Genomic DNA, 16,451 nt, shown 5'->3' with positions numbered 1-16,451 from the left:
TAACCTGTTTCAAATGTACAAACGGTATTGTTCTAAATGTTTTTATAATATGTTATGTTCCGCTTTTTTTTAACAAGCTGTGCAAAACAATGAATGTGGGAATCTGTCTTTCCACTTCGATCGCCTATCCAGAACCTTGGTCGCTCTTCAGATGCTCATTCTGGCAGGGACTCTGTTTTCATATGTACAGATCTGTGCTTGCAGTTTTAGTCCTTCTTCTATGTTGGTGGTTGCTGTGCCTCGTACCGGAGACTGTGGGGGAAGCTGTCAAGACGTGAAATTGGGGGAGACGAAAAGAGCTTCCCGAGCGGTCTGGTCCGGAAATTCCCCGAAAGGCGGGATCCGTGACCAGCCATGGGCAAGCGGGACAACCGAGTGGTGAGTTAAAACCGGAGAGTGTGAATAGGCGTTAATCCTGGAGGGGTCAGTTTGTTTACGTGTCAAGGCGCTGTGCATATGTGTTAAGGCTCCATGGCACTGTGTTCAGACGTCATGGCTCCCGGCTACAATTCAGATCTCTGGGGTCTCCTGGGTCAATGCGCTCTGTTGCAAGGCTTAAGCGGGCTCTGTGAGTTCAGGTGATGGTGTGTGCACACGTGTCCAACCTCCACGAAACACTATTCTATACTGGAATCTTTGGTGGTGTCCAGTTTCAGGAGGAATATTGGGAATACCGGAAAGTAATCTGGTTTACATTACAGACAGTTCCTCAAAGAAGGGCCTGAAGTATCTCTGTTTGGGTTCTGCCGGTGCTCAGAGCAGGAAATAATAAAACATTAACTTTGAAACGCGTGCCATATGTTCACGTCTTTATTCTGCAGCCAGCACGCTGATCCAGTTCTAAACATGAATGTAAAAACCCTTAAGGAAATCAATGTCCGGTAGTATGAATCCCCATTTATTGTGACATCGGATACAATCCATAGATAGAACAACATATGCATACATATTTGAAGTTCAAATGTTAGCTATTTTACACAATATTTAAAGGTTAAAAAATAGCGATGAGCACATAAGCGAATCAAAATTTCAGATCACCTATGCCAGGCTGATAAAAAAATAAAATTGAAGCAGAAAATACCGCATGGGGTGAAGTCTCAGTTGTAAATATCCTCAATGCTTCCTTATAATACCTTATTCCCATCTAACAACAGTGCGTAAACATCCAAAACGATCTTTGCATTGGATAGGCAGAGCAAAATAAAAGTACATGTTCCTCGTTTCCTGTACGTTATAGCAAACTGTTTGGATTCAGTACCCTACACCTGTCATATGTTGTAAGGGAAGGTATCCAACCCCAGCTTGATGTACAATCAGTGCTTTAAATGGACAAAAATAAGTGCAGGTACTCACCAAATTGATTTGTGGACTTGGGGTGGGTTTTAGGGTGGGACAGTGGGCGGTGCTAAGGGGCGTGTCCAGGAGCACATATTTCATTTTATTGAGATTTTTTGGGTGTGCATAATGATACAGAAGCCTTCCTTTTTTTCTTCATTATCACATATGATCGTATATTCAAATACACAAGTTCAGGATGTATGCTGTACAGTCAAATCTTGTTAGATTTAATGCACTATAATGTTGCTTCATTCATAAAACAAAATAGGCTATATATAATGCACACATTAGAACTGACTTGCCTTTTAGTTCACTAGTGGCATTGTGGTCCTGGTGGGAGCTCAAAAGTTTCTAACTTCACTCTCACTTTTAATAAACTCCTCTCAATGCTATGATTATAATCTTATGTACCAAGGTAAAATACTTCTACAAGTTAAAGACTACACTTTTTATTTCAATTTTAATGTTTTCAAAGCTCAAATTATGTAAGGGCTCGCCAAGCCAGACTCTTTATTCGACTCTGACTTGCTATGCTTGTTTATTTGTTGGTTTGCCCACCTCTGCCTCTCCCAGAGCCACTCCATTAACCCTAGAGAAAATGGCCTCTTAAAAAACAAAATACAGTTGTTGAGACACTACAGAAAAAGCATTTATGCATTGGGGAGAGAAAGAGGGGCCTAGTACTTGCTATAAGCGAATCCTTTTACACGCGCTTCACGCCAGACTGTGTTAACACAAGGCTTTTCGGGATGGAAGCTATACATTTTGTTGTGCCGAACACTGCAGACAACACTCATGCAAGCAAAATCACGCACAGTGACACAGAGCACTTATGCACATTGAAGCTTGAGAAAATATTCTTTCTTTAAAATAGCGAACCTGATTATCATTGTCATCATTTGATAATGGAGGAACAGGCATCATTGATTGCTTATTTGCCTTTACTCTCTGAATCCAGTCTTCTACTGGCAACAACCCATTATAACAATAGTTTTGTTTTTAGAAATGGTTACATTTGCTCTTTGAGCCCATTGGGCGTTGCGCGCCTAGGTCTGCTGCCGAATTACCACAGTGCAAGTTATCACTCGATTATCAGAGTGCTGCACGAAAACAGGCCAACTCGTTGTCAGCTGTGTTGCTCTTCTTTCAGCACATACCCATTTCCTTTCTGCCTTGCTGCCCCATGAGTACCGGTACTCTGTTTGGCCAAGAAGTTCCGGTACTCAAGGGCAGAAATTTCAGAAGTGCCAGTACTTAGTACCGGTGAGTACCGACCCATTTAAAGCACTGTGTACAAACCTCTGGGCTGAGGTTTGGAAAATATAATCCAGAAATTCTTAAAATGTCGGTTCAAATTCATTGCCAAATATGAATTTGATGGAGCCCTTTGCAGCCCCCCCATTCACCGTACCAAAATCGTGCTTTCAGTTTATTCACAGTGGGGGGTAATAGAAGAGGTGTTAGTGTAATTTCACACATTTAAAAACTACAGTATCCAAGCGTTGGACTCAAAGAAATGATCAGTAAATGTTGTTCGATTATTCCATTCTTGACTGATAAAAGTCACTTAAAGGGAACAAATCATTCCATTTACAACGACCATGATAATTTGAGAAGTATGTTTGACAGCAAGTCTAGGGTCAATTGGCACACAGTTTTGTCACCCTCTGTAGATTTCAAAGAGAAAAAATATCGGAGCTCTCAGCAATCGTGTAATGGCATAGAGTGGTGTAGTGTTGTAGAGTGCTGTGGTATATATTAAAATGTATATTTTTTCTTGGGGTGTAAAGAGTAGTGGTGTAGGGTTTATTAGTTTTTAGTAAAGTGAAGTTGAGTGTATTGTTAATAGAGTGCAGTTTTAGACTGCAGTGGCATAGAGTCGTTTGTAGAGTCGTAGAGTGAAGTTTGCGAGTACCCATGCTCTAAAACAATATACTATACATTACTACACTTTATACCACTACAAAACATGCAACTCAATGCCACTATACTATACACAGTATAGTGGCATCGAGTTGCATGTTTTGTAGTGGTATAAAGTGTAGTAATGTATAGTATATTGTTTTAGAGCATGGGTACTCGCAAACTTTTGCCCAGGGGCCACAAAGAATGTCCTGGGGTGTGACCGAGGCCCCCACTGATGCCAGAAGAGTGGCGTAAGGGGACCTGGGTGGGTCAGGGATTATGTAAGGAGATCTAACAAAAATGTTAAATAAATGGGCAGGCATTTATTTACAGGTTAATAATTTCTGAATGTTTGTGCTCATTAACCTAACGGCAGCTCGTGCTGCTGTTCACCAAGAGGCCGCATGTAAAAGTCAAGAGGGCCGCAACTGGCTGTACTTTGAGTATTATTGTTTTAGGGAATACTGAATTGGTGTAGAGTGTAGTTATGTTGAGTGTAATGGTGTATAGTGACCTATGTTGCCGCGGCATATAGAAGAATGTTAAAGTGTATGTTGTTGTAAAGTCTAGTGGTGTAAAGTAGTTGGTGTAGGTATACTGGGGTAGAGATTATTTTTTTGTTGTTGTTGAGTAAAATGATGTAGTGTAGAGGTTTTCAAAAGTGCCCTAAATGAGCCATTCAGGGGCAGGTGATCAAGTATGCAGAGATCAAACCAGCAACACACAAGAAAAGCCACCTAAATGAGTCATTCACTAACAGGCGACCAGCATGCAGATATCTAACTTGCAGCAAACCATTTGTGAACAAGCAATGTGTGTGAATGTAAAATCCGTAAACAAATAAAGCGATCTAAACTGGCCATTCAAGGGCAGGTAGATTACAGCGTATAGAAATCAAACTAGAGACAAACAAGAAAATTGATATAAATAATGGACAGTGCGCAGAGATAAAACCAGTAATAAAGATCAAAGTTCTAAATTAGCCTATCATGGGCAGGCGATTGCAGTCTGTAGAGGTCAGTGACGAACACCTACACTCCAAAAGTTCACCACCCGACCACGGTACATGAACCGCATGTCCAAGATTTTGAGTTTAGTAGTAGTGATTATTTGTGCAATTTTGAATTTGCCTTTACCCAGAAGTGATTCATAGGGTATATTGCAAAATACATTCCTTTTTTTACATATTAGCTTACGTTTGGAAGCCAAAAATGGAGTGAAATTTAGTTGCTAGTCCCAAATTATGAGCTAGTTTTTGTTACTTAATTTCTACTCAGAGCATTTATACTGATAAAAAACGGTGCTCCACTTGTGTGGGAGGCCTAACACTCTAGGATGAAAAGGCACCAAAACGCAATAAGGAAATGTCAAGATTTTCCATTTCAAATTCACTCATGCTGGTGATATTGGAAGTGGCAGTATTTAGGCCTTGGCTCATTTGGCACATTGAAAAACCTACCTACCTCATATATTCCTGAAAACGAGACACCAAGGGGAGTCCAGAGAGTATGATTTGCATAGAATCCAGTACGTTTTCTTACCCCAAATATTCTTCTCGTGGTATTGTGTGTGAATATAAACTGCACAATGGCACTTGCTTTTGCTTACCCTTAATGCACCACTTACCCTCTGGCAGGGCAAAACTCTGTGATGCAAAATCTTGTGGTGTTTGGTCATGGACAGGCACATGCGTAATCATTTTGTGGTGAGTTCTAAAAATATACTGCTCATTTTGCTGTCCTTCCCTACACCAACATTGACCTCTCCCGAGGGTGTCTCTGGAGGTCTGTGGCTGGAAGGGGAAAAAGCATATTGAAATGGCATAGAGGCTACTGGGCATAATTATAACTGTGCACACTGTAAGCACGTCTTTAAGCTTTAAATAATTTTGTTGCAGACAACACGTGGATATAGCCATGGACAGAAGTCACTACTTTGTTCTTGTTACCCACCACCCTTGGCAGCCCTCCAACCCCCAAAGACCATGCCCGAAACCTCGACATCGTACTCAACTCCTCCCGCTCCATGACCCAACAGGTTAACGCAGTTGCCTCCAGCTGCTTCAACACTCTTTGCATCCTCCGAAAGACTTTTAAATGGATCCCCCCAGAATCAAAGAAGACCATCACACACACACTCATAACCAGCAGACTGGACTACGGACATGCCCTCTATGCCAGGATCAACAAGTCTCTGCTTCACAAACTCCAGACCATACAAAATACAGCAGCCAGACTCGTCCTCAGTGTCCCTCGACACAAACACATCACCCAACACCTGCGCAGCCTCCACTGGCTCCTCATAGAGAAAAGAGTCACCTTCAGGATACTCATCCACGCCTACAAATGCCTCCACAACACCGGACCCAAATACCTCAATGAGAGGATCTCCTTGTACCCAAGAGAAGCCTCTGATCCGCCGACCTCGCCCTTGCCGAAACCCCGCACATCAGCTAAGCCAGGACAGGAGAAAGGGCATTCTCCTACATCACGGCCAAGACCTGGAATGAGCTCCCGATCAACATCAGACGCGCCCCCACCCTGAACATCTTTAGGAAGATACTCAAGACCTGGCTCTTCAGCTGAACGGAGTTTGAAAACCCCCCTCCAGCGCCTTGAGACCCCCCATGGGTGAGTAGCGCGCTTACAATTCCTCTGAATGAATTGATTGGTAACCTGCATTTTGTCCATTATATTCGGTGTGAAAAAATAATACCTTCTATGCTTTGCATTGTATTTATTGAATTATTCATGTGGGAACCGTAAGGGCAGTGCAAAGCCAGTTGTGTGTTGATTGGGAATGATTGCTACAGTTTATTCTCTCTATTAGCTCTTTAATGTCAGGGTGCAACCTTCTACGATCTCTTGCCTCCTTCTTCGTACTAATCTAGTTCAAACGTATTCTGTACACATCCTTTGCCATTTGTGCCACATTGCAATGACATCCATACATATTTTTTTTGTTGTGGACTTTAAAAAGATTGCTCTTTTCGTTGAAGCAGCCCCTGATTATCAAAAAAGAGAACAGTGAGAATTACGAACAGTTTAAGTTTATTTAAATAATAACGCAGTGAATAGCAGCAACATTTTACTGTTGTGTGCAGGAATTCAATTTGCATTAAGTACACTGCATGATTTGTACTGTACAGTGGGTTCAATAAAGTGAAGCTCATCCACCTTTGGGCAGGAAATGCTGGTACAGTGGGTAATACATTGCTTTTTTGGATGCTCGGTCCCATTCTGATAGAGAGGTCATTAATACAAACTGGAAGTCACATTCTGAGGTGGTCCAGGTGGCCAGGTGTATCGTGTGTTACCTAGGTTGATGCTTACTACTAGGCATTGATTGGGCTTTATCTGATAAATGCAACTGATCGGATGCTCTGACATTGTGTCCTTGGTCTCTCTGCTTTGCATTTATTTATGTTTGAGTGTGTGGATCTGACTCGTTTCTTTAGGTGTTACACCCTGAGGTCATTAGTGATTTACTGCTGCAATCTTCCAGGTGTGTTTGAGACCTGTTTCACATCTGGGGTTTCCATCACGGGAAGCGCTAGAGCTTAACAGAGGGCAGCTGTGTTATGTTGATCTGATAAAAGGTCACTCTGAAACCGTAGCTAGTTTTTTAGGGTGGATTTGGGTAGTGCAGGCAACAGTTGTTTGTGGCGTGCTGGACTCCTAAGAGCCAGAACTTTCTATAAATTGATCAGATGCTAACATTTTCCCCTCTAATTGAGTTATCAACTACTACCCTGGCTGTTTGTGTCTGTGTCTTGGGCATGGGGGTTTCCTATTTGGAATTGTGTGCCCTGACCAGATATATTCCCCCTATTTTCAAGGTAGCTTTCTTCCCTCAGGCACATATTAGTTGTAGAGTGCAGCACAGCAAGAGCAAGATTGCAACCACTGGGAACAATGCCTTGTATAGTTCTGCGATCGACCTTGGTACCCAGGCAAACAAACCTGTGAACCATTCTATGGGTGGGGCACCTCCTTCTTTAATCATAACTGCTGTAGGTTGTGCAGTGCTTGGATGGTGACTGATAGTGTGCCATTGACCAGGTTGTTCATGGAGATGGAGGTACAGCACGCTGTACCTATTTTGGAGCATACCCCCCTTCCATTGTGGCCATTAGATCCAACACTTACAGGTGCTGTATCACCATGAGGCGCACTGCGCACATTTCTTCTTTGATTATGTTGTTGCCATCATTGGTGGCGTTCATCGTTTTCAGCAGTTCCCACCTCGTGATCTACAGCCACCGAGCGTTGGCCTTGGTTTGCATTGCGAAGAAGGGTATTGAACCTCCTACACCTATTTTCGCTTTGGTGAAGAGGTGGAATTCTTCAGGAATCTGCCCCATCCTAAGTACTTAGCTGACCTTCTTTTGTGTAGTTGGTCTAGAAGCGCTGTGTCTTTGCTCATGAGGTGGTAACGCAATGCAGAAAGATCAATGTGGGTGTGTAGAGGATGACCAGTGAGCAGACTCCTCTCCAGTCTGGGACGAGCTGGGTGTAGGCATGCTCGCCGCATTGCCAGAAGTAGTCCATCAATGGGGGGGTGCCCCACTGCATATCATTATTATATGTTATGCTCTTGCAATTGCCGTTCACCCCAACAGGTATTGTCCCCTTCCCCCGAAAACACCAAGATTGCACTGGTAGCCCCCTGACTACTATGAGTTTCTCCTTACTCTCTATCCATGTGTACCCTCCTGCCTCTGAGTTTCAGTTGTCTTGGCATTGCGTCAGTAGAGGGACGTTCAATCTACCCCCATGGGATCTGTTGTCACTTTGGTTCCCCAAATTGATGGCTCTGCAGGTGAACAGAATATTGGGGTTCCTCTTGTTCTTAATATGTAGCTCCAGTTACTCTAAGGGCTAGCCTTGGTCTACAGGTTGGTACTTGTGCTGACATGTTATGGCACTGGGGTGAGGGCTTGGTGAACTCCAAGAATCCCTTATGGGGGATGGTTTTAGGCCCTGTGTTCAAATACAGTGCCTGACCCCTTTTCTTGAGTTTGGCTAACGTGGACTGGATCTCATCCTGCTCTGTCAGGATGTAAAGGACTTCGTGTACGATATTGTAATTGGTTACAGGGGTGTGTAAATGTTAAACTAATCTACTTGGCAAAGGCACAAAATGCCACTGAGATCTACATGTCCTATAAAACCAACTTGGCCCACCTACTCCCATCCCTACATAAATTATAAGGTCTGAAAGAGAAACATTTAATATATTGTTTCATTAATATCAATAAACAATTAACTGCTTTATAATAATGCTAAAGAAAACTTGAAAAACAATATTATCCCTTTTATTCAAACGTACAGAAATACAACAATAAATGATCTTGCACAGTAGGCTGCTGTAAGACTTATATTGACAATACTTCAATAGTTATTATAGATGTGAGTTTTTATGTCCGCACACATGCTTTGTGCTTGCTGTTGTAAGCCAGAGATTGATAGCTCAGCTAGGGTCATAATTTGAGCTCCATGTTTTATGGTATATATTTTTATAACATTTTCGTCTGTATTTATCCATATTAATTTTTTGCCCTTTTTATTGTTATTTATCCATATTTATTTTGTTTTGAGAATAAATTGAGTTGTACAGTTCTATATTTCCATATTTATTTAACAGTGCACTCATACTTTGTGCCTGTCACGTTTGAGCAAATTAAGCAGCCAAATATGACAAAATGCTACACCAACAGGTAAATATTAGCATTGTATACAAATATATGTTAGCATATGCCTATATTTGAGGGAATCGCATCCTTTTTAGGGCTCGCTGCGAAAAGCGCGCGAAAGCGCGCTCTTGCAGAGAGCACTATAGCTGTCGGCTCAGCCGACAACAAGTTGGAATGTGGAAACAAGACCTGGCCGCGCGCTCAGCGTTGTCCCATAGGATAACGTTGCGCACGTGAACTTCGGCTGCTCTCTGCATGGCAGAAAGAATCGGATCGCGTTGCGTGCCTCGTGAGCAGTTCCTTTGGAATGCAGGGGGAGTCTGCAGAGGGGCGCGCGGCGCTGTTCACGAGGCGCATGGCGCTGATAAGCAGGCTGGTTCTTTGTGTGAGCATTCCACGAGAATGCATGTTCTTGTTTACATTGCTGGTCCTTTCAGATAAGTTTGGTTGTTTCTTCTTCATGCATTTGGTTCTGCTGCATGTGCTTGTTTTTTTCTGTGTGGGCTTGTTATACATGTGGACCACTTAATTGAAAAAGCCTCGGCATTAAGGAAATTGCATACACCACAGCACTTTCTCCACGAGCGTGGATATTTAGTGAGCAACGCAATGCACATAAACACACCCCGCGGACGCAAGCGCACGCTGCAGAACAGCCTGGAATCTGTTTTCTCGACATAACCTGCTCGTCAGTTGCTGTCCAAGGCTAAATACAGGCCGCACTGCGCCTGTTCCCCTTGTATATGCACAGGCATTAAACAGCATTTGTTTCCTGACCATGGACTTTCCGCTCCCATCACGTTTGCAGATGTAGCTCATCCACGGGCTGAATTGCACTCGGAGACCGCTTTATTGTCCCTCAATGTTTCAACCAAATGGGTCCTTTCCCTAGGGTCTCTGTGTTTCACCCATGATCCAAATTAAGAAAACTTTATCACCACTTATCAATGGCACACACAGCGCGGTTGAGTGATCATTAAATAATGAAAGGTGAAGGCGTTATTCTGTTCAGCATCTGCATCCCGCATGCAATAGCCCGAGTCCTGACAAAAAGGATACGAGAGAAAAAAAAATCTCCTCGTTATTGGGTGCTCCCTTCTGACTTTCGGTGTGACATGCTTTTGCAGCATAAGCAGCACAAAGCTGGTGAGACAACCCCCCTGCTATCTACACATGGACGTACTACCCACATATATGTTTAACATACGCCTGTAAAGGAGGGAATTTTACAATATGGAAGACAAGAAATGGGGAAGAGTAGTCTCATCCACTTATCCATAGATGGCGCGAGGGAGGTGGGGGCTGTAAAGAGTCTTTTGTATCTTCGAAGGGCAGTCTTTGATAAGAAATAGGCCTAAGTCATAAAGCCACCGTTTACTTCCTCAAATAAACATGTTAGAACAAAAATTTGCAATACAATAGGCCTCACATTGTAGAAACTTTGACCTATTGGTATTGTAAATGGCAATGCCTTTTATTATTGCTGGTTTTTTAAACACATAAATTAAAGGTATTATCATTTACAACGCCAATAGCTCAAAATCTCGCAACTGCAAGACCTGTTGCATTGCAAATGCTTGTTTTTAAATCCCCTAGGTGTCTGTCAGCTTAGCAGTTAGTCCTGAATTCATTAACAATAACAAGGAGTCACTCACAAGAAGTACAGTTTCCTGTATTTTTCCGCTTTTCAAAATAAATACAAACAGTCTGTTTCTGTAAAAATCAGTAAAAACGGAAAACTGGAAGCCTTAGTCATAAACCTCAAAATTGGGTTCTTCTTTCTTAAGAAGCATTAGGTCTCGGAGAACATCTTGCTTTAACCGTGTTCTTAGTGGGTTCCTAATGATATTTAATGCAGAAAATACAGGTTCAGTGTCTGCTGTAGATGCACTGAATGTAAACATAATCTCCACAAGCTTTAATACATTGGTCAGTGTGGACGTTTTTGGTGCTAGCAGGGTGGAGTATGCAGGCAATATAGGAATGCCTCTGGTCTGAAAGCTTTTCATATGGGTTTTAAGTCCACAAAAATTCTCTACAATTGTCAACTTCTCGTTTGTAGTGAAAAGTTCCTCAGAATGTTGAACAGTTGCCGCAATATCAGAGAGTCCATATTTATAGAGTGCTTCTCTACTAGTCGGCCAACATGTATGATCAAATGCCTGAAATCCTTGAACTGGCATGCAATTAAAATGGGCAAACCTCTCATCAACGTAATTATCCGCATTGTCAATGAGCTCACTGCCTCTTTGGATTGTTGTTGCTGATGGATTTTCCAGCCATCCATAGAAATGTTGCCAAACTTATTTTCTTTGGGTTGATACCGTTTTTTAAACTGCTGCATATATTCACCCAGCTCATTGTTTAGGCCTTCTAGGGTCAATGCACACCTCTCTTATGCAGATGGAGCATGCAATGAAAGCAGTTGATTTGGCTAAAAGAATTCTGAACGTTGAGATACTTGCTTCAGGACATCTCTCACTTGTAAAGGTTGTTTTTTTTATAAATGTAAAGCTAGTGTCAATTGAGAAGTACTTTTTTGGCTTGGTAGCTGAATCTTCACTCCCAACTGCAGCCTGTCCCAGGTGTAGTAAAAACCACTGTCTGCAGGTTTTGTTGCATGGCTGCCAAAGGTCTGGTTTTGCTATATACCCATCTAACCTTTTTAATATCTGTGAAACGTGCACAGTTTTAGTCAATTATTCTTGAAATGTATTTGGCGTATCTTTGCCTTTTAGGACTGTACCAATACAATGTGAAAATTCATTTAAAAGTTTATTCAAACTCACAAGTAGAGGTGTTGGATTTTACAGTATCTACAATCCCAAGCTGAAGTTTGAGAGCTGCATAGTGGAACAGCAGAATAAAAAGAAAGTCTTTTAGGAGTGCTGCAACCCCTCCCTTAGATCCCATCATTACTGTAGTACCATCGAAATTGCCAGCTATTAGTGATGGGCCTGGATGTTCTGTAGACCAATACAAAGATAACATTTTGATTACTTATACCATTCAGAACACATTGAGCATGTGCATGTTCGAGTGGAACAAGAGCTGTAGTTAGAGTGTAGGGTTTCCCACCACTGACTACGCTCACCAGCACAGTTTCCTGTTCAATGATTGCACTATCTGTGCTTTCGTTTTCAATAATGAATATGAAGCGAGATTTTGAAACAATATTTTAGATGTCCTGTCAAAGTATTTCTGCCTCACATCTTATGAGCTCTGAGTCTTTTTCGCAGTTTGTATATCTTCTATATCCACACCTGCTTTCTTCATAGCCCTATATAGGGTTTCCATGACTGAGAGTGTCTTACCTTGTTTTGCAATGTGGTAAGCATTGTTAAACATGATGGCCAGTTTCTTTCTTTCTTTCTCCTTCAGTTTTTGCAGTGCTTGCATGATGGGGGGGTGCTTCTCTCTAGTGGCACTGGAGTTTGAGGTGCTCAGTATAGGAATCTGAGAGTACAAGGCTGTTTAATTTCCATGCAGTGCCATGAAACGCATAACATGGGGGTAGTGATGGGTCCAAGCGAATATCTGACAAGTAGTACCATGACCATTTCCCCTCGACCTTGATAGCTATAGGGGTTCGAAAGATTACTTTGAAGATCCCTTCACAATTGATTGCTGTCCCTCCACTGACGATGAAAGTTGTGGATGAGGACTTGGTCGCCGGGCTGCAGGATGGTGTAGTGTAGGTCCACGGAGGTGCGCACCTCCTTCTTTTGGGTAACCTGTTTAGAGAGGAGTCAGCCAGCTTTGGTCAGTTCGGATGGGTGTCTATACATTTCAATTACAATACACCTTCATGTCCCAGTACCTTGATCTGACCACCATTTAATTTCTATCACACTAGGCAAAAGGAAAGTATCAAAGACTAATTCCCAACCCACCAAGTCTGCTAAATACCCCCGAGGGAGAAATTGGGCTAAGCTGAATTTTGAAGTCAGAATGGAATTCCTGTTGTCCTCAGGCTTTAATGCATGCGGAAACATTGCTGAAGTGTATGCTAACTGGGTAAGGTGGATTCTTCAGTCACTGTAGAAAGCGGCCCCCACAATCAATCCCAAATTAACCCATTTTCCTTATCTGTAGAAGGACACAGCCCAAATGCTCATGGGGGAGATTAGATCAGGCTCCCCTGTAGACTCTGCCCTCCACATATTCTTGCAAAGGCCATTGAGGCCGTCAATAGTTGAAACTCTAAATCTCTCCAGACAGGCAGACTTCCCACCGCATGGAAACAGGCAATAATAAAACCTTTACTGAAAAAAACAAATCTAGATGCTGCCCTACCAGAGAATTTTCGACCAATATCACTTCTCCCATTTTATAGCAACATTTTGGAGAGATATGTTAACAGAATCCTGTCACAATTTTGAGAAGATCACCTTCAGCCATACCCTACGCAGATGGGGTTCCGCCCTCAGCACAGCACGGAATCCGCTTTACTAGCAGTATCCAAAGAACTAAAAATGACACTTGATCAAGGTGGATCAGCTGCAATACTACTTCTAGACCTAAGCTCTGCATTTGATGAGGTCGACTACATCTTGCTAACTAACAGACTCTGAGAAATCGGCATCCAGGGCAAAGCACTAGAATGGTTAAGGTCCTTCTTGGAGGAGAGATCCTTCCAAGTTATGGAAGCGAACCTCTTCTCAGACATAAAGCCGCTGACTTGCAGTGTGCCACAGGGCTCGTCGCTAAGCCCCACTTTATTTAATATTTATTTGCAGCCATTGGCTGACATAGTTCAGGAATATGGCATGTCCTTGATCTAATACCCTGACAACACCCACTTGGTGATGTCACTTGATTCCAAGACTAATGGGGAGTCAGGTCAGTTTAAGCCTTGTCTTGGACAAGTGGTTAAATGGATGACAGGGAGCTGTATGAAACTAAAGGGGACAAAACTGAACTGATGGTCCTGGGAAATGCAAGAGTACCCAGGGCTCTAGCCAGTTTGGCAAGCTGCCTAGGGATTGCTCCAGTCCCGACCACTGCCATTAAGAATCTCTGCTTCTGATGGATAAGGAGCTGACCATGGAGACCTAAGCAAGGACAGTGGCAGGTACTTGCTTTGGGTTGTTAATAATGCTCCGCAAGATCCTCGAGCTGATTCCCACACAGCTAAGAAAAATGGTCATACATTCTCTGGTCACATCACGTCTGGATTATGGCAACCCGCTCTTTCTGGGTACACCTAAATATGTCCCTAACAAGTTACAGGTTGTCCATAATGCAGCGATCAGACTCCTCTGTCAAATCCCAATGCAGGAATCTGTGAAGCAGCATCGTAGAAATTTACATTGGCTCCTGATTGAAGCGAGTCAAGTTCAAAGCACTCTGCCTCACTCACAGAGCCGCCATAAATAATAAAGGGCCTGGCAAAATCAGAACTCTGGTGGGCTTATACCGTCCCAAAAGATGCCTGAGGGGCACTTCTGGGTGACACTGCTGTCATCACAAGTCCATTGCTATGGCAGTACAGGAATAACTCCATGGTTTAGTCTGGAGTCACAAGTACGTTTGTGATTCCTTCTTTCAGTTGGGTGAAGGCATCCTGCATCTGAGGGGTCCATGTCACCTGGGCACCATTTGATTGTGCATTCTTCATTGCGGACAGCAAGGGGGCTACGAGGGTGCTGTAGTCTTAAGACTCATTGCCTGGCGTAGTTGCAGAGCTCGAGGAATTTTTACATCTCCTTCTTTGTCTGGGCTTGTTCCACTGCTCTAATTTTATGTGTTCCCTTGGGTGTGACCTGTCTTCTTGAGGTTGAGATCATCTGACTCAAACAGCTGACATCCTGTAGCATGTATTGTACTTTCTCTTTGTCCACTTTGTAGCCTCTCTCTGCTAACGTAGTGGGGAGGACTATGGTGTTTTGTGTGGATATCAGTTCAGTGGGGCTGCATATAAGGATATCGTCAACATATTGTTAGTGTGCTGTGACTTTGGAAATTGGGCACGTCGCATCTCCGGATCCTATTAAAGATACTTGATGACTCACAGTACTCTTGAGTAAAGTACTTGAGCTTCTCTACATGTGAATGCCATTAGCTACTGACTGTCTGAAAGAAGCAAAATGCTGAACGAAGCATTTTTAACATCTATGACCGAGAAGCACACTGCGTCGTTTGGGATGTTGGTGGGTATGACGGAGGGGTGTAGTACCACAGGGAACTCTAGGACCCCTATAACATTTTGAGGGGTTGGGTCCTGTACTAGGCACCAAGTTCCTCACTTTGCCTTCTTCACAGGGTTTATGGGAATATTACACCCCTGGATGGAGTACTCGCTAATCAATGAGGGCCTATTTCTTCCTCTTCTTCCGTGGACAGTGGATACTGTTTCACTCTGGTGATAATGACTCCTTTCCTTAGTGGCATCCTAACTGGTTCGGCGGTGTTGCTGATCCCCAGGTCATGTGGACCAGTTGCCCATAGCTGAGGATGTACTTGTGTGAAATCTGGATCCCTGAGGGATGTTGCCGTGGTGACAGGCGCCGAGGCCCTGAGCTGAAGTTTGACTCTGATGTCTATGTGATCTTCAAAGACTTTTGTTGAGGCTTCTGGGTAGTTGGCGAACAGTTGTTAGTCTGAAATGTTTCATTCGTGGAGACCTGGGTCTACGAAAATTAAGTATGCCCATGTGACTTGATTGCCGTCAGAGGCCATCAAGACCCCGTAAGTAGGCCTGATCTTCACTGCGTTGACTTTCGCTAGTTCCTCCTACTTGGGGCTCCCGCTCTTGGTTCCGTTCCTTACGGATTTAGCAATCCTTGGGCAGCTGTACTTGTCTCCCTAATAGCTTTGGGTCATTGGCGAGGAGTGTCAGGACTGCCTTATAGAATGCAGCCTGATCTATTGGTAAGGCTGTGTCCTCCTTACCAGAACTATGTCCTAGGGTAAAATTTTATAAGGGGGAGATCCCGGGCGTTGAGCAAGTCATGCTTTCATCTTCTAGAAAGTGGATGGTCATATTTATTTTGTGTGTGAGGTGGGTCCCTTGCTCACTTTGCCACTGGATTCAAGCTAGCCTGGCTTATGAGGGGTGTTTACCCGAAACCGGTTCCAGGATGCTTGTTTCCGGTCCGAGGAAGACCTAGCTTGGCAGTTCGGGCTGGACTGTTCTAATGAGGAGCAGGGCCAAGACTTCTAGGTCACTTTGCAACTAGAGTTTCAAAGTGACCTAAATAACGATGATGTATTTAACCGAGAACTAATAATGACTGGGGGTGAGTGTCTGAAAAGTTTCAACACTCCTCTCATCATCTTATTGTGTTTGCATTCTTTGCCCTAAGGTCACAGGGTATACCCAGATGTGGGTCCCTTGCTCACTTTGCCACTGGATTCAAGGTAGCCTGGCTGATGAGGGGTGTTACCCCAAAACCAGTCCCAGGAAGCTTGTTTCCGGTCGAAGGAAGACCTGGCTTGGCAGTTCAGGCTGGACTGTTCCGATGAGGAGCAGGATCAAGAGTTATTTTCATAAGGCTGGGTCTGAACTGGG

At 43.3% G+C, this 16,451-nt stretch overlaps 1 protein-coding gene across 2 annotated transcripts in view; it reads left to right on the top strand.

Annotated features, from left to right (window-relative positions):
• The first annotated feature begins 208 nt into the window (after positions 1-208).
• Positions 209-16,451, top strand: part of FAM133B (family with sequence similarity 133 member B) — a 210,657-nt gene continuing 194,414 nt past the window's right edge. Inside the window, exon 1 of one of the 2 annotated variants that reach the window (XM_086941868.1) lies at positions 209-378. In XM_086941868.1, the coding sequence (XP_086797994.1) occupies positions 355-378 (24 nt within the window). In that variant the 5' untranslated portion in view covers positions 209-354. The remainder of the gene's footprint in view (positions 379-16,451) is intronic. The other variant, XM_086941869.1, reaches the window with a different exon arrangement.

Source organism: Lissotriton vulgaris, chromosome 10 (assembly GCF_964263255.1).
Source record: "Lissotriton vulgaris chromosome 10, aLisVul1.2, whole genome shotgun sequence".
NCBI classification, from domain to species: Eukaryota; Metazoa; Chordata; class Amphibia; order Caudata; family Salamandridae; genus Lissotriton; species Lissotriton vulgaris.
Note: the sequence above shows the minus strand (reverse complement) of the source record. Positions and strands in the feature narration are given on the sequence as shown.